Raw genomic sequence first — 19,712 nt, 5'->3', positions numbered from 1 at the left:
AAAAATAAATGTCTGGGGGCTCCTGGGTGGCTCAGTCGGTTAAGTGTCTTGACTTCGGCTCAGGTCATGATCTGGCAGTTCGTGGGTTCGAGCCCTGCATCAGACTCTGCTGACGACTTGGCGCGTGGAGCTGCTTCAGATTCTATAGCTCCCTCTCTCTCTGCCCCTTCCCTGCTCTCTCACTCTCTCAAAACTAAATAAACATTAAAAAAAAAAAAAAAGAAAGAAAGAAAGAAAAAGAAGTATCTGTTGTTTAGGCCACCCTGTCTATGGTATGCTGTTAAAGCAGGCTGAACTGACTAAGAAAAGTGGGGACCCTAGAGCTATATATACTACTTGTGCTCAAAATCTCATCTCTGCCATTTACTCACTGGGAAGTTTGGGCAACTTGGTTAACCTTTGTGTGGCTCAATTTCCCCATGATAAAAATGGGGGTAAGAAGAATACTTCTATGTGTAACACACTAAAGCACAATGCCCAGCACAATGGAAATACTTATGTGGGACAGCTACCCTTATTACCCAATGCATGGCAGTGGTTCTACGGGAGGGAACAGAATCAGAATTTGTCAGTTTCACAAGAGGCTATTAACAATGGTCTAAATTTATAAAAATAAAGATTCTATCAGTAAGCTTAAAATAACTTTGTTGGACAACACCAGATTGAGCACATCTGACCTACAGAAGCTGACATACAAGAAACCTACAGTATCTTGCCTGATGGGAAGACTGGTAAGATTCAATACATACGCTATATTGTATTAACAGAAGCCTGGTATCCATATTAAGAGAGATAATAGTTCCCCCATAACCAAGACCAAACTTGAAGTATTTATTCGGTTTATTTCTCTCCTTGGGATGTAATTTTATGAGGCATACTGACAGAAAGGGATCATTCCAGAATAATATGACCATGATAGTGAGGGTTTTGAGAATGAGATCTGATCGTATTATATGCTCTTATAAGCACCCTGTACTTTTCCTTTTCTATATAAACTACATGTATACATGCGACATAGGTATATGTGTATATACAGTACCCATACTTGTGCACATGCACATGTAACAGAGTGCTATTGTCTATCTCCTGCACTAGATTACAAATTCAATAAGGACAAGGATGGTGTCTGGCTCACCAATGTGTCACTAGTACTTAGTACAGTACTTTCACCTTACTAGTATTCCTTCAAGGTACTCAAAAATTACTTCCTGGATGAATGAGTAAATGAATGTGCATCACACAGGAAATTTTTGAAGGCCAAGGATGTTTAGACCTAGCAAGCTATGATGGATGACTTCAAATAACCCAATGACTGTCCTATAGAAAAGAAAGTACACTAATTTGGGAAGGTTCCAGACGGCAGAGTTAAGGCCACTAGGTAGAGGCAGAATTCAAATCTAGGTAAGAAAGAGCTTGTGATAGCTGAATCTGTATGACAAATTTAGCAGGTTGCTTTACGAAGCAGTGAGCCCTCGAGGTGGCTCAGTCAGTTAAGCATCCGACTTCAGCTCAGGTCATGATCTCACGGTTAGTGGGTTTGAGCTCCGCATCGGGCTCTGTGCAGACAGCTCAGCCTGGAGCCTGCTTCGGATTCTCTGTCTCCCTCTCTATCTGCCCATCCCCTGCTCATGCTCTGTCTCTCTCTCTAAAATAAACAAACAATAAAAAAAAATTAAAAACAAAACAAAGCAGTGATCCCTCTATCACCACAAAACAAGGGAGTTTGGGGGAGCCTGGGTGGCTCAGTTGGTTAAGCATCTGACTTGGGCTCAGGTCATAATCTCATGGTACATGAGTTCAAGCCCTGCATGGGGCTTTCTGCTGCCAGTGCAGAGCCTGCTTCAGATCCTGTTTCTCTCTCTCTCTCTCTGCCCCTCCTTTGCTTGTGCACATGTGCTCTCTCGCTCTCTCTCTCTCTCTCTCTCTCTCTCCCTCCCCTTCAAAATTAAGTAAACATTTAAAAAAGTTAAAAAACAAAAAAAGAAAGTAAAACAAGGAGCTTGGCAGTTCTATGGGAAGGACCCCACAGTAGGTGGTCTACACCTACAATCCTTCCTAACCATACGAGACTGGGTCTTCTGTTACTTTACCTTCTTACATGCCAGTCTTTTCCTATTTCTGCCCATCCAGGGCCTAGAACCTCACATAGAAAGTGTGTACTTGCTATGTCTCTAAAGGGCTCTAGGAAGTTGGATACACTTACCTACACTGGGGGCAGGGAGGGAATACTCCTAAAGAGAGCGGAGGAAGGAACAGGTGCAGAAGGAAAAGCCCTCTCAGAGCCGATAGTGAGACTTTAAAGGCACACATCTTAGGAGGGGCTCATTTCAGTCAGCTGATTGAAATATCCATGGGCAACTTTCTTAATAATCAGAGACTCAAAGTATGCTAATCTAATCACTTCATAGCCAAGCAAAGTACAAACATTTAAATCCCACTCTGGCAAACTAGTAGAATCATCAGAATCTTGTGTAGAAAACAAGAACATTTTACAGATAAAATCGTGAAAATACCATCTCCCTCACCATTCTCCCTCTTCAGGGCTTAGCACTTCCATCAGAGAAGCTCACTGACAACAGCAGTTTCAACCTGTCCCAGTCTGGACTCAGAGAGCACAGCTCTTTCGGACCTTTTCCAGGTGGCTGGGCATCATGTGTGAAATCACTTTTCACTCGAGAACATCAATCATACAAATTGTTTTTATTAAAAGCACATGAAAAACAGCACAACCTCTCCACTCGAGGGTTTGTTTTATGGAAAGGTGCCAACCCATCTAACAATATATAGAAAAATCTTGGGGCTCAGTAGGGTTGAGCATCCGACTTCGGCACAGGGCATGATATCACGGTTCATGAGTTCAAGCCCACACTGGGCTTTGCACTGATAACGCAGAGCCTGCTTTGGATTCTCTGTCTCCCTCTCTCTGCCCCTCCCCAGCTGATGCTCTCTCTCTCTCTCAAAAATAAACACTTAAAGAAATAAATGTAAAAATATATAGAAATACTCAATTCGTTAGGCTTCAAAGACTTTATTCTAGAGTGAAATTAAGCATCTTTCTGGTGCCTTCCCTCCTCACTCTTTAGCAGAGATAAGATATGCCTGTGGTCTCCCAAAGCCCAAACAATTTGTCATTCCTCAGAAGTGGTAAGACTTCACAGGTCTGGTGTCTTACGGGAAAGGTAAGAGACTCTGAAGCGCTCAGACTGCACCAGAAGATCCAGAATCCAGAAACAGACTCCCATATTGGTTGAAATCCCTTTAACAGGTACCTGTTTCGTCATGTGAGAGATGGGGTAAGTCCTTCCCAGAGAACATTCCATGATCCGAATCAGCAGCCTCCCACAAAGGAGCAGTCACAGTGGCCCGGTGCAGCTTCATGCTAATGAGGCCCCCCCCCCCCCCCCCCCCCCGCCCTCTTTGCTATACCATCATCTGTGCAGCACTGACCTTCTACAGAGGAGAAAGGAAGGTAGGCTGGGGCTGGCCTTACCTGTTTTTCCTGCTCCGCTTTCCCCGGTAATGAGAATACATTGGTCTTTATCTTGATCTCTTAGGGACCTGTACGCTTCATCTGACAGGGCAAAGCTGTAGGGGAGAATGGGAGAGAAGTCCTTAAAATTCAGCTCATTAGTCACGTGTTTATGAAATGTAACTAGAGGCTCTTTAAAGGACACTGGTATGCTGCAGATAGAAAGCCAAGACGTCAGATTTTATTTCCTTCAAATTCTTAAAGGAAATAAATAAACCCATCCATCCTTGTGGCCCATGGTCCCTTTTCCTTCACATCCTCTAGTAAACGAAGTGGTACTGACTTACCGTCCTCTAAAGATATGCTTATTTAACCCACATGTGATACTTATGGTTCATTTTATTAAAATCTTGGCAATTCAGAGAACCAAGAAGAAAATGTCGCATCACATGTCCAACACTGGATGATGCAGCGGTTTTCAGGACAATACACTGGAATTTCAAAAAAATTTTTTCGAATGTTAGAAAAAATGCCAAATGGCTGATATTACCATCATTGAGCTAAATACAGAACTACTGCCTTCACAAACAGATAACAAACTGTAATGCCCACCAGAGGCAAGGAGGACCTTGGGTCGGCCAGGAGTCTGCTCCAGTCCTAGGCCCTCAAGCTTCTCACAGGGCCTGTGCTGACAACAGGGCCCCCTATCAAGACCAGGCCAGTCCCCAGGTTGATCTTCCTTGCCTCAAAATTTATAAATAAGGTAAAATTTGCCCCCCTCCAGCTAAATGAAAAATAATTGTTTGGGTTTTTTTTTTTTTTTTAATGTTTACTTTTTTATTCTGAGAGAGAGCATGAGCAGGGGAGGGGCAGAGAGAAGCCCAAGCAGGCTCCACACTGTCAGCGCAGAGCCCGATGTGGGGCTTGATCTCATGATCAAGTGAGACCATGACCTGAGCTGATACCAAGAGTCAGATGCTCATCTGACTGAGCCCAGGCGCCCTTAACTGAGAAATAATTTTGACAATATGATACTGTGTTTAAAACAGGGGCTCCTGGGTGGCTGAGTTGGTTGAGCTTCTGACCCTTGATTTCAGCTCAGCTCCTGATCCCAGGTTGTGTGATCGAGCCCTGAGCAGGGACTCCTCACTGTGTGTGTAGCCTGCTTAAGATCCTTTCTCTCTGTCTCTCTCTCTCTCTCTCTCTCAAACTGAAAAAGAAAAAAGAAAAAAGAAAAAAAAAAAAGGTAAAGCCCTATTCATTTATCAACAAGTATTTATCAAGAGTCTACCTTGTGTAAAGAACATGCTGGAAATATAAAGGTAAGCTAGACTCAGCCCTTTTCCAGGAATTCTCAGTCAAAAGCAGGGGAGAGAGATACAAATAGAAAACAGAAACCCAACAAGTTAAGAGCAATGAGAAAGATATGTGCACAACATTGCAGAACAAGACAGGGGTCCAAGGGGATGGGGAAGGGAGCCGCAGATTAATAATCGAGAGTGTGGATGTTCCATCTTGCTGGAAGGCAGAGCATAAAGAAGGGATGAGCAATGGGCCAGGGAGATAGATGGGCAGACTCCAAATAGGAGCAGAGATGATAAGGGTGCCACACTCCGGGACTGTAAGCAGGAGAGTGGCAGGATCAGGTAGGATTCAGATAGTAATCAGAGCTAAAAATGGCAACCTTACCAGCACTGTCTCCAAGCCCTTCATATTTAATCATTTTAACTCAAACTACTAAGGGTAAGTTATTATTAATCCCACTTCCCGATGATAAAACTGTGGCACAAAATAAAGACAAAATTTGCCAAGGTTACACTGCCAGCGGGACACAGTAGAGCCAGAACTGATCCCCTGCTCCTGACCACTGGGATAGCCTGCCGCTTCATGGCGGACAGGGCCACAAGAGTGCATAGGAGACCAATCTGGAATAAGGAACATCAGTGAAGGGCTGGCGATACGGGGAGAGTTTACATTTCGCTGACCAGACCACAGAAAGCCTTTCAGTCAATGACCGGCTCTTCTTGAAAAGGTGAGTAGGAGCATCATTAATACTGACAATTTACTGAGCAGGATGAAGTGCTCTCATATTCATAATCAGATTTGATCCTTAAAACAGCTCTATGAAGTAAACGCTGGCCTCCTTGAGGATAAATGATCCAACTCAGACCGAGAAATGACACAACGTGTCCGTGACCCCTTTCCCAGGACAGTCATAACTTGAACCTGGAAATACTGTGTACCACATTCTTCCCTTCTTGTCACATCCTCTTAGGGCTATCTGTGATCTCATCTTCTGGCAGAGCTACTGTGGGACCTCAAAGAGCCACCATGAGCCTTATTCTGTAACCATCATTTCAATGAATCCAATCCCTTGCCCATAATAAGTATATTCTTGAAAGCATTTGTTGAATGAACGTATGAATATGAAAAGAGAAAGGAAAAAATAATGGAACTATCTGGCACAAGGGACTTTTTTGAGTAGCAGGTGGCTTTAGCTCATTTATAAGACCAGTGCACAGGGTGATCTTCTGCCCAGCAGGTCTTACCCTCTCCTCAAATCCCTCTCAGCCATTCCCTATCTAACCAGCACCTTGCTCACCCCCTTAGACCACTCAGCGGGGCTCCCTCCTTCTCTTGTGTTCTCTGATGTCCCCAGGTAAAAACAAGCATGTCCCTGTGCACACCAATGCACAGTAAGGACAGTGAAAAATACAATGACTGTGGGAACAGAAGACACCCTGGGTAGGATTCTCTAGGCCCCGGATCCACGATTCCCCACCTACATGACCGTGAGGCCAGTCCCTCACCCTGGCTGCATGGCAGTCTCTTCACGTACCAATTGGAGAACAGAGCCACATACCACGTACTTCAGCTTAGAAGGTTAAAGAAAGGTGTATAAAAGCTCTGGAAGTGTTATAAAGCCCTAAATAAACGTGTGAATTCTTTCTGTGCTACAATCAGTTATGTACACATCTTCCCAACCCCTACCAGGAGGTAAGCTCCTCTAGGGCACCGCCTTTTTTCTAGTTAATCTTTGTGCCGTCCTGCAGAGTTACAAGCATAAGACGCCAAAAATACGCAAATAGGAAAGAATAGATGAGTGAATTCTCTTCGAATATCAACGAGGTAAGTCACTATTGGAGTGAGCCCCGCAGAATGGTAAACAGGAAAGTCATTTCTTCTTATGACCTTCATGCAGGAAAGAAAAGCAGAGCTTAGATTTCTTACTAGCTTCACTCTCCCTGCCATTCTTCTCACCTCCAGACAACAGTTCGGAGATGCCACTATCATTATCATCACTGGCAAGAAATGCAGGAAAACACATTATGGCAAATACAAATGAACTTTTCCTACTATATATACATATATGGTGTGTGTATATATATACACCATGTGTGTGTATGTGTATATATATATATATATATATATATACACATACACACACACACACACACACACATACACATACATATACATATACATACACACACACACACACACACACATATTCACTGTACATATTCACTGACTTCTTCATGGGTTGTTCAACACAAGCCTTTCCTATGCTCCTAAGACTGCAGGTTAGGTTTAAATATTACACCATCAATGATTCAAAATTATTTCTAACATGAATAACAATATATGACTGTGTGTGTGCACACAACACACATAAACACACATACACAAGGCTTTAGAAGATCACCAAATGACCCTGCCATGGGTTTATGTCACATCAAAACACTTATGCTGAATGCTCAGTTATTTTCTTGTCTGTCCAGACAGAAATACTTAACTGCTGTCCCCCAAAACTGGGTTTGATTTACAATGGAGTATATTTTAATATAAAGCCTAAAAGGGAGAGTTATTCTTTCGAGACTCTAGACGGCCATGAAAATTTATCAACTGAAGTACTCAAGCACTGGAACAATGGGCTGGGACTGTCGGCACACCCAGCCCAGGCACACTATAAATGCGATCGTATATGTACTTCGTATGAACTCAGACCTTGACTTCACTTATTTAAAAAAATTACCGAAGGGCAGGCCATGAAGGACATAAGCCCTGGCCCGGCCTTGTTCTCTTCCTCTCCGGCAACATTAGCAGGTACCCATCACCACGGCCAACATTTATAACTATAAACTGAAACCACATGCCAGTCTTCCAAACCACTCTGTAATTAAGGAACCTAAATAAATCTTTAGAAAAGTTTTTCCTTCAAAACACTTGTGACCCATATGCTTCACATTATTTTGTGAGCATGTCAGCATTGTTATTTACCACACGCAGAAATGAATGGTTTATTATAACACAGTGACGATAACGTCAGGGGCAAGCATGGGTTTGATGCCACCACATCAAGAGCGTGGGTTTCACCCACTTCTTCTGTCTTCTAGTTGAGCTCTAAGAATAGAGACAGGCTGACACTTGAAAGCAAGTCCCCCCTTCATTTCCAGGTCAGTTGCACAGCTGTTAGCTGAGAGCCAAACTTTCCCGAACACCACCACGCATGCTCACTGCACATTTCCAAACAGCTGAGCTGTATCTCTTGCTTTTCGGTTTTAGATGTTTGGTTTGGGTCATCTGTTATTTTCTGTCAGGGCGCAATGTTGGGTTGCACGTTGAAAAATTAAGTAGCCGGTACGTATGCTTCTCCTCCATCTTATTTCTGCTCAGAATGTCCATCTCCACAGCGGTTCTGCTTTTATGGTCATCAAAGGTGACAGCAGGGCTTTTTTCCCCAAAACTCTAGGCTCTCCACCCTGCCACCTGCTTTCTAAGTTCATTTCATCTATAATGCAAAGCAGGAAAGATGTCACACGAAATACATCACCACCACTACCTAAAGCCAATGTTCTTCCAAGCAGATCTCTATTTTTCACTGTCTCTGGCTCCCTCATAATGAGTCGCTTGAGATCTTTTCCCTAACACAGTCTGATCCATTTTGTTAGCTTGTTATCTCCATTAGCCAAAGTTCAGCAGAACAAAATTTGTCTAAGAAAACTCTCCTGAATGTACGAAACTGTTACTACCTATTTGTTTCATGTCATTTTCTTCAAAAGCTCTCAAGATGGTATTCCCTTTCACCTAATCCTGAATTCTAGAATATTTTAGAATCATACTAGGGAAATTCTGCTTCTGATTTTAACCCTCTTAAAATCACCTGTCTCAAAATTCTCATCTACAATTTAGACCTACAAATCTCAACTATTTCTTCTCTTTCTAGCTCTGGCTCAGCCGTACGTTCTTCTAAAGTTACATAACAAAAAAAATTAATAAGTGTCTTTTTAAAAATTCCTAACCTTCAAGTGTTCCACCAATTTCTAACTTCATACTGAACTCCATTCAAGGGCTGAAACAGTCCACGAGAAGAACAGGGGAGAAAAGGAAAAGGAGAAAGGGAATTATGTGTGGAGTGTATTACATGGAAATGTTGAGGCTTGTTGATTTGTTTGCTTATTATTTTTTAATATAATTTATTGTCAAATTGGCTTACATACAACACCCAATGCTCATCCCAACCAAGTACCCTCCTCAGTGTTGGTCTTCCATGTAAAACATTATTGCAGACATCAATCGTTGCCTCTTATTCTTTTTTTTTTATGTTTATTTATTTTTGAAGGAGAGATAGAGAGCAAGCAGGGGAGGGGCAGAGAGAGAGGGAGACACAGAATCTAAATCAGGCTCCAGGCTCTGAGCTCTCAGTACAGAGCCTGATGCAGGGCTCGAACTCACAAGCCGTGAGATCATGACCTGAGCCGACGTCAGACGCCCAACCAACTGAACCCCCCGGGTGCCCCCCTCCTATTCGTATATCAGAAAATGTTCACCCACTTGAAAAATATCACCTTGTTAAGTTAGTGTAATGCTCTACCACCACACATTCATCATATCACATCTGAAGGAAGAATTTCAGGGAAAATAAGTGTTTGTAGTTATTTATTACAAGTTACTATAACTTTTTATCCTGGAAAGCTTTATTGCATTCTTGTCCTATGCCAGACATGGTAACTTAACATATTTTTCACAGTACAGTTATCCTTCATAGCCACGTCATCAGTGAGCATTCCTCATAAGGATAGAGATAGAGAACAAAAATGAGTCTCTCTTCAAAATAAATACCAATGGGCAAAATGTACACTATAAGTAAAAAAGGACAGAAGATGAAAACAAATGTAAAGAATAGGTTCAGGGGAGATGGATGGTAAATGGACTCAAATGGCTGCAAAGTTCCTTTATTTTACATAAAGTGATACAATATTAATTCAATAACAATCCTGAAAGGTGTATTATAATGCCTAGAACAACAACTAAAGTAATAACACAAGAGCTGCAAAGTAACTAAAAAATTAAAATGGAATTCTAAAAAAAAATTCAAATAATCCAAAAAAAGGCAGGAAAAGAGGAATAAACACAGAGGAGACAAACAGAAAATAAATTATTAAAAGGTGGACCTAAATTCAACCATATGAGTAACTACATTAAATGTTAATGGACAAAAATACTCCAATTAAAGGGCAGAGAATGTTAGAACAGATACAAAAGCAAAATCCACCTATATGTTGCCCATAGGGGCCACATTTAAAATAGGAAGACATAGATAGGCTGAAAGGAAATAAGATTTAAAATAAGCAATTGCTTAAAAATACAATATTGTACTTTTTTTCATATATTTAAACTCAAAGAAGTCCCTAGTTGTCACCTAAGAGGGATGCTATGCAATGGCACAGCATATGGCAGAGAGCAGGTGAGACTTAATTATCTTAAAAATATGGGCTACAATCATTTTTGTAAGAACACTTTTTTTTTTAATCAATACTTAATTTTCCAAATTCATAGACATTTGTATATCCTCAACTTAAGTAGCCACACAGCTTTCTTTCGCTACACAATTGGAAAGGGCCTGTTTCTATTAGCTACCAAACAGAAATAATCTCATCAGGGATGAATCATTTTAAGATGACATCTGTTCTAAAGTGACAAAAGTAAAGCATCAAATAAAGCTCAAAAGTCAGGCTTTAAAATAGGGTATGACAAATAGGCACAAGAAAGTTTCTTCTTCCTTTAGAATTACATTGGTTCTTGAAAAATAGACTCCCACAGGATTTTTGTGAAATTCCATAGATTGCTGAGTCAACCTCAATGTACACCTGGTCTCTCACCATTTCTTAATGGGTCAAAAATATTTTTTAATCTTTAACAACCAAAGGTAATCACCAAGGTGACAAAAATCACGGTATCTGAATGTCTTGTATATATAAAATGAGTCACTTGTGTTATAATGTTTTAAGTAACAGCAGAAATCCCTGTGTAATTGGAGAAGAAACTCTTCTTAGAATTTACAAGCACAGCTCTTTATTTCAAAGGTTCAACATGCCAATTATGGAATATAATCTAAAACAAACAGCAAAGATTGCTTTCAAGATTTTAGAAATTTTATTTATAATCCTCCTGTGATGAAGAAGCTTTGAGGTATATACACAGTCTTCTGACCCTATATGCCTAACCATTATCAAAATCACCATGGAGATCCTCATGTGTTCCCCCATCTGGGGTCAGCCAGCCATAAGTCACTTCTTCTGGAGACTGATACAAAGGTGAACTGGGCCAAGGGCTAATACTTTTTCAAAGGTGGATTGCAAAACCCAGGTACTGGAGACATGCATTAGGAAGAGACAAGGGGTTTAGAGAGACTAAATTATGCCAGGAAGGAAAAGGACTGGACTTAAGATATGCAAGCAGTGAGGAGGAAACATCTGCTTTCAGGGTCTGGAAGCTGCTGTTTGGAATTTAGTAGTAATCCCTTGTGCTGCTCAGGACTTCCTTCTGCAAATGATGCCCTGAGCATGAGATGCCACAGGGGGAAAGCCCTCACTGGGGTAGCATCCTGCTTTGGGTTTGGCAAGCATCCGGAAGCAAAGAGGCTGATTCCCCTTCATCAGTGTTCACTGCTGCAGGGCCTTATCCCTCAAATTAGCGAAGGGCGAATGGTTCCTACTATTCAAGAATGGATCAATGCCCTAATAAGTAAAATGGAAGAGTGTGTGGAGGAAGGGGTTCCCAGGGAGTTCATGAGCACCCATGCCTGAGAAAGGAGGCATTGTACTCACCAGGCAAATTCTGAGGACAATGGTGAAGAAAATCTGTCCTCTAGAGGCTTAAAATCTAACAAGAAAGACACTAAAGTCCCCCAAAATGGAGGTGGGAGAAGGTAATAAGCACATCAGCAGTCTCCTAAAGATATTCAGAAAGGGGAGAAATGACTTTTACTGAGAAAGGTATATCACGGAAAGCTGCAATATCTGAACCCCAAGGCAATATGCAAGGACAGAGGCTGGGAGAACACAGACACCAAGGAGGAAATTATGTTATTTCCCCTGTCCAGAAATTAACAAAACACACCTGATTTAGAGGAAAGAACAAAGAGACAATTAGACTCTTAATTCAAATTCAGTAAGCCCTGCAAGTATTTTTAGTATCCGTTTTAACAAAAGAATACTAACAATCACCCAATTCTCACAAAAATAATTACACAGTTATAATCTATAAAAACAGCCTTTCCTGCTCAAGGTAAACACAATTTAAACAAATTCCCAACACAACTGTTCCCAAGCCTTTTGGAAAAATGGATTATTTTCAACTAATCTCATAGTCAGGTTTTACGACTTTATTACAGGCAACTAAATCCTGGAAAAAGTTATCCCAAGAGAAGTTACTCCAAAGACCTTCCTAATCACCCATAGGACTTAATGTTTTACTCATTAAACAGAATGACTTCACATTCTTAAGATGCTAACTGATTTTCCAGATAGATGTTCCTTACTGATTTAAGGCCTAAAAATGTGCACCTTCTGTGTGTCTTTGTCTAACTTGGAACAGATACTGTGATCTAAGGTACCTCACGTCACCATCCCAAATAGTTAAGTCAATTCAGTGAAGTGAACCTTTCAGGTTTACAACATTCAAATATAAACCTGTATCGTTTAACTTGGATAGCCCCTCAGTGCCTGCTATGGACACAGGATGCAATGAGGCAGAGTCTCAGCTTTCCTCCAAGAGAAGCGGGAAACATAGGGATGCTTGTCTACAGTAGAAGACACTCTGCTGGGGGCCTTTCGTGGCGCCATGCACTGAATGAAGAAGCGTAGCGAAATCTGGCTGTGGCCATCACAGAAGGACTGGATGGAGATGGCATCTGAATGGGAACCCCAAGTACACACTGCTTTATTTCTTTAAAAATGCACAGAGGAGAGGGAGTGAGCAGTAGTGGGAGGTTACCAATTTCTTCAAGCGTTGGTCTGTGCTTCCAGCCCACGGAGCTGCGCAGATGATGTTTATAAAGCACCCTGAACAGTGTCTGAAATGGAGCAGGCACTCAGGAAAGGACTGGAGGGCCAGCTGGGGCCAAGTTTGCATGTTTAAAGAATCGAGGTCACAAATCAATTCACATTTTGGAAAGCGAGACCTGCCCCCATTTCATAGAGTGAATGCAAAATTCAATGAAATCAACAAATATTACCAAGATGCCTGATAATAAATAGACACATGTATATATACATACACACACACACACACACACACACACACACACACACAGAGAGAGAGAGAGACCACTGTGCATATGCAATGAAACATCTGGGTTTGCACACATTGTTACAGAGAAAAGGAAATAAATACATAAAATAATAATAATAGTTATTATTATTATTATATTACTATACTTCGGTTATTAGCTAAATTCACATCATGATACCATAAAGGAGGAAACATTTTGGAAATAATTTTAAGAGAATTCAGTATTCATTTATTCAATAAGCATTCTGTGTGCAGGCAGAGGAATACGTGTGACATCATCCCTACCCTTGCACACTCCAGGTAGAGAAATCATCTACTATCTAACTAGATAATAATCTAATCATTTGAGGACAGGTCATTTGGTCTGTGGCTTACCTAAAAACAGCAACAAAACCTTTCTCTAAAGCATGAGGGATACTGGTACCAGGAAAAACATTTTTTGAATTAAAATTTTGCTTGACTCATCCAGGTATCCAATACCTTTCAAATCCACCCCTTCCTTTCCTCCCCATCACCAGTTTTTATTGCCTTAGACAAGTCCTCACTTCTGGCCTGAGCATCAGTAACTCCTAAAGGGGCCTTCTATAACCAGGCAAGATATTTTCACAAGCCATCCTGATACGATACTGTCAAAATATAATGTCATTTTTATTACCATGACTCTTTCTCTATTCCTAATCCTGTCCTCACTGCAGCCAGGTTTGACTACTTGCTTTTAGGTGTTTCTGTAACCAGGTTTGTTAAAGCTTGCTTCTGTAAAGCAAAATTGTATCATTGCTGTCTTCCAAAACTATGATTCTATGGAGTATTCTCCATTTTAAGTATCACCCACTTACATTGTTTAGGCATCAGAGAGAAGTGTTAGATACATGTTGGAGGATTTCCTAGGAATCTGGACTCAAGTGATCCTAGTGGCCCAGAGATTCCCTTCCCTCCCACACCCCCAATGTTTTAACATGGGGTTTAAAATCTACTCCAATCTTTGCAAATTCAGCTCATAAACAAAATGCAGGAACCTTTCCTCCGGGCTTCCATATGGAAAACAAACGAGTCCATTATTACACAGTCAAATCCATGTCTCAAATTAAAAAAAAAAAAAGAAACTCAGTGATTGAAAGAGGGAAATCAGAGGACCACAAATCAGACCATGAAGAACTCCCCCACTCCCCGACCCCCCCACCCCCACAGTCCCACACAGGCTTTACCCCTGGGATGACTGATGGCCCTCTCCAAAAGGTCCCAGGGTGGGGAGCCAAGGGATGACTACTGCTCATTGGGTATGTCTTCCAGACGGTTCTCACTCCCACTCTCCCTCCCTTACCCCAGTTTTGGTCCTCACCCAGGAGGAAGGGACTTCCATGATAAGGTAAGAAAGAAAGGCCAGAAGATCTGTTCTACACAGCAGTTACTGTTTCTTACATGTTGCATTTTTCTTTTAACGCTGAAACGTTTGTCACTCTAAAATGGCTTCAAAGTGGCCACATAAGAATGGGTAAATCAAAAATACCACACGCCACTCCGCCTGCAGGCTGGCTTCCCTGCAACCCTCCTCCTTCTAAAATGCTAACGGGTCACTCCCTCCTGGACGCACTCCCCTGGCTCTCCACCACTCTGGCAGAGAGGGGTCCAGAACTCTCGCAGGAAATGATGCAACAGCAATGCTTTGAGCTTCTGCTGGAGGAAGATTTAACGTTGATCCAGAAGAAGTGCCCTAACACTCCCAAAAGGATCAAATACAACTCCTGTATTATTCCATCCCACAAAAGCACAGCTCCAAAGTGAACTCAAATACAGAGCCCTCAAACATCTGCTTTCAAGTACTTTAAGCCATGTCACACTGTCTGCAGAGTGGCCGCAAGAAAATGACATGTCACATACGCAGATCACATATTTATTTGAGAAACACTGCAATCTGCAAGCAGGCAGCATTTATTGCCACGTGTCGGGGGAGGGGGGGGCGAGCTATCTGATAAAGGCGTTGTCATTAGAGACCAACCTTGGAAAAACTAAGAATAAAGTCCTGAAAGCCAGCAGCAACCATCCCCTATCAGCTAGGGAGGTGCGAGAGACCCTAGATGAGAACAGACTGTGCCTAAGGCATTCTGGATACAAATACTGGGTCCTTGAGAGCTATGCATAGTGCTGGTGCATGTTTTTGTTACAGAATGTAAGCTCAACACAAGCTTCTATCTTCAACACAAAATCTTGAACTTAAAAACTTCCTTCATGGGTGTCTCGACTGGTTTCTGGTTACCCAGAGAGGTAAAAATAAGGCAGTTTCTCACACAGGATCTAGTCTCTAGGAGCTTTGGTTTTCATGGGTGTGTGATGCATGAAAAAGCAAGCAAGATCCTTCCCAGGAGTTAGTCTAGCTCTCTTTCCAAATGGTTCATTTCCTTCTTGGCTCCTCATCTGCCCAACTGCCCCCACCAAACACCCTCTTCCCTGGAAACCCTGGATGATTCCCCTGGTTACAGGAGCTCCCTGAATCTATACCTGCAAAATCCCATTTATACATGTATTATACCCCCAGCGTGTTTTAATTTTTGGACTTTTTTTAATTACAGTTTCTCTCCCTTGAGAGCAGAAATTATGACTCACCATCTCAGTGCCTGACATATATGCTCAGAATAAATTTGCATAATGAATCCTAACAGTCCTTTCTCCTAGTCACGCAAAAAAAAAATGGACAAAAATTAATTTATGGCATTTTCAGAGTCTGTGTTTGCTTACCAACTATTTATAAAAAAAAAACCTAATAAGGGAGAAATCAAGAGAACTGTTACTCGAGTATGCATATGTAAGTGCATATTCATATCTTTACAAGAAAGAACTCTATGGATTTAAAACACTCAAAGAAGAAAAAGAAAGTTAAAGGGAAACTTCATGCTTGCCAGCTGAAATTCTTCGTTTAGGTTATGTTTTAGTATCCGGCACTTCTCTCTGATGCTGGTTTGTGCAGGTTCTGTTTGAAGGCACAGGCAAAACGATCACCTAAAATCTTCTGCTTTAGAAAGGCAAAGTGTGATTATATTTGCACTCCAGAATCTTGCCAGTTCCTAAACTAATAGGCAAAAGCAGTCATCTCTAGGACTAGCTGTGAGAATATCTTGCTCCTACCCTTCCTAGAGACCCACCTGATATGACCTCTCTTCTCTAAAGTATGTACAGTCGCTTCTCTAGGTCCCTGCTGAGCAAATTATCATGTTTACCTAACTTCCTTCCCAAGTTTGATAGCCACTAGCTACCTAGTGCCTACAACCAGCCAGGAACTGACCCAGCATCACAGGGTATAAAAATGAAAATGGAGCTGTCTCTGCTCTCCAGACTCTCAAGTTCAAGCCTCTCCCTCCACCATGGCCTCTTGAGAGTCGCACGCATCACAGACCCCTTCTGGCCCCCAAACAAGTTCATATCCTCCCTGGAAGAAGGCACACAGTTAAAATGTCCTGAAATTTATGTTCTTCAGGACAGATTTTCTGCACCAAGAAAAAAATCACTGGGACTTGCAGAGGTGAGGCACTCAACATTTCTGTTAGATTAATAAACCAACAAATCTTCAAAAACTCCTCACATTAAATCTTCATAACTCAAACGAGTAAAAACACTGCCTGGAAAACCTGTGATAATATCCTTCTGCTCCTCTCCATGTATCTTTCTCGCCACTGAGATCTGGCATAATAGTGAATCCAACTCATTCATTCATTCATTCATTCATTCATTCATTTGAGAGGGAGCATGAGCATGTACACACAAGTGAGGGAAGGGGGAAGGGGGAAGGGGGAAGGGGGAAGGGGGAAGGGGGAAGGGGGAAGGGGGAAGGAGAGGGAGAGGGAGAGGGAGAGGGAGAGGGAGAGGGAGAGGGAGAGGGAGAGGGAGAGGGAGAGGGAGAGGGAGAGAGAATGAATCTAAAGCAGGCTCCACCCGGTCAGTGCAGAGCTCTAAACGACCCTGAGGTCATGACCTGAGTCAAAATCAAGAGTCCAACACTTAACCCACTGAGCCACCCAAGCACCCTGAATCCAACCAATTTAGTGACAGGTCCTAGAATGATGGCAAATAACCCTTGCTGGAGCTTTCTATATGCCTGTAGCAGGCTTAGGACAGAAAAGAAAATCTACAATATGTGGAACAAAGGCACACCCCTCAGGTTTCAGAACTGCGAACACACTGGAGGATGACTTCTCTACAATTTGTGTAAACAGTCATTCAAATAGGGAATCCCAATTCCTAAAGATATTTAATGTACCTAACCTTACGGCTAAGGTTTAAAAAAAAGAAAACACACACACATGCACACCCACATGCACATGCACATATGTAACTGCTCTCCCCTTGTATATGTACTTCAAAAACCTACTGACTGAGAAAATACCAATGTCTGCAATCACTCTCCAGGCCTGAAGACTGGAACCATGTCTATATCTTAACACAGTTGCTTCATAACCATCATAAACTAGTTCTAGTCTAGGGAATTTTCTATTTATCATGTGTTACAGTCCACCTCTCTACAGAGAGGAGGGGGCCACCTATTCAAACAAGTCTCAGTTTGCGCCATCAATTTTCATAAAATGATGACAGCCCAACAACCTATTACTTGGTGGGTTTAAAATTGAGGCTCTTTTACGGACAACAGAGACTGTGTACTTTGGGACTTTTCCAGAAAATACAATCTCTAAATGTCTGCAGAAGACCTTTAATCCAAAACCCAGTTATGAGGAAACAGAAAACAAATACGGGAACATACGAAACTGTCACAGATGCATCGCTGGAAGGAGGAAACGCAATCTCTCTGTTCCTTGCATTCCTGAATCAACTCAAACCATCAATAAGCTAGGTATTTGTACTGGTGGTTCGTGACTTTGGATGCACATTGGAATCACTGTAGGTGCTGATGCCTTGCTCCTTGGTTCCTCCACATTCCACAGATCCTGATCAAATTCTGCAACGGTTCTAAGCAGCCCAGAATGACAACCACTGACTTATGTGTCTTATGGACTCCCTCTTCCTAACCTGTGCTTTGGGTGTTACATCCTCTTTAGTGGCATCGCTTCGGTTAGCTTCCACATAGTGAAGTGGCCTAAGAAGTAGCTATATAGGGGCTCCTGGGTGGCTCAGTCGGTTAAGAGTCCGACTTCGGCTCAGGTCGTGATCTCACGGTTTGTGAGTTCAAGTCCTGTGTTGGGCTCTGTGCTGACAGTGTGGAGCCTGGAGCCTGGAGCCTTGCTTCAAATTCTGTCTCTCTCTCTCTCTTTGTCCCTCCCCAACTCATGCTCTATTTCTCTCTCCCAAAAATGAATAAACATTAAAAACAAAAAAATGCCTTTCTTTAAAAAAAAAAAAAAGAAGTAGCTATATAAAATTCATGACTCTATTTTCTGCAGGGAAATTTTGAGGCGTTGTTCAAGATGACATTCTTCACATCCTAAGTCCCGTAAGAGAAATTTCTTTAAATCTAACTGGTAAGGAAAACTCTACCTCTCTTGAGCAACTCAAGTACTTTGAAATTAGGTGCAAAAATTATTTTGTAACTGATCATATTTCCCTTTTTGTTTTGACCACCAGCAAACGAAAATCCCAGTTCAATAAACATGCAGGACATCATGGCATTAACTTTTGTTTGGGCCTCATTCATTCTCTGTTTCCTTTGCTCTGACTTTTAAAAAGCTAGTCACTTTATAATATTGACTGTAAAATAGTAAGCTGCCTCCAGTCAATTTTCGATGTGGGGAGATATAATAATTAGCTCTCATTCACATTCCTCACACACTTTTGAACTATAAAAAGCCAATAATGCGACTAATGTGACTAAAATCCATGAAAACAGTAACAACTCTTCTTTGGGTTTCGTTTGTTTGGTGGGGGAGATGATACATTGATGGATATACAGACAGGTTAGGTAGGTAGGCAGGTAGGTAAGTAGACAGATAAATCTGCTTCAAAATATAGGAGCTCCTTTATAAGCACGGCTAAGAAAGGCAATTGATCAGAAATTTTTCTTTTATTCACTTACAACTATAACATTCAAAAACTGTTCTCCAGTCATCAGTATCAAGCAGAATAAGTGATAGCAACACTGAGTCAAGAGAAACTTCATAGGGCTATTTCCCTGCCACATGTTATGGAAACAGGAATTCTAAATGCATGACTGTTCACATGGATTCTGTATCTATTCAAATTGTGCCTTCCTAATTCTGTGCTTTATCCCCTAATCCATCACCCAACCACTGCAAACCTCCTCAATTCTTCTGCAAAAATCCAGTATTATTATTCTTTCTTGCTAATTCCTAGAGGATTCTTTCCTTACATGCTTTTGTGGAAACACTACAAAGGAAAAATATGCTTATGAGAATGTATTGTTCCATTCACTGAAATCCCCAATGTAAATAAACCCACCCTTGGCCACCAATAACTCAAAAACAATTAACATGTATTTCTTGAGAGGCATCTCTAAAAAGAGAATTGGAACATATTTGCCTACATTTTAATATAATGTCAGTCACATCTCCAAGTTGACAGAAGAGATTCTGTCAAAATGTCCAGTTGACAACAAAGCTGAAAAAGGGCAAAACTGAGCTTCAAATCTAGATTTGTTAACTCATCTGTGATTACTCCACTTTAGATCATGACCTCTAGTTTAGAAACTCCACAGAATGAAACTGCCCCA

At 41.5% G+C, this 19,712-nt stretch overlaps 1 protein-coding gene across 9 annotated transcripts in view; it reads right to left on the bottom strand.

Moving 5' to 3' along the window:
- Window positions 1–19,712, bottom strand: part of MYO1B (myosin IB) — a 190,144-nt gene that overhangs the window by 98,948 nt on the left and 71,484 nt on the right. For all 9 annotated transcript variants that reach the window (XM_019838395.3, XM_019838392.3, XM_045034161.1 and 6 more), the window contains exon 4: window positions 3,491–3,585. In XM_019838395.3, coding sequence (XP_019693954.1) covers window positions 3,491–3,585 — 95 coding nt within the window. The remainder of the gene's footprint in view (window positions 1–3,490; window positions 3,586–19,712) is intronic.

This window comes from Felis catus, chromosome C1, assembly GCF_018350175.1.
Source record: "Felis catus isolate Fca126 chromosome C1, F.catus_Fca126_mat1.0, whole genome shotgun sequence".
Taxonomy (NCBI): domain Eukaryota; kingdom Metazoa; phylum Chordata; class Mammalia; order Carnivora; family Felidae; genus Felis; species Felis catus.
This window is presented reverse-complemented; position numbering and strand designations above follow the sequence as displayed.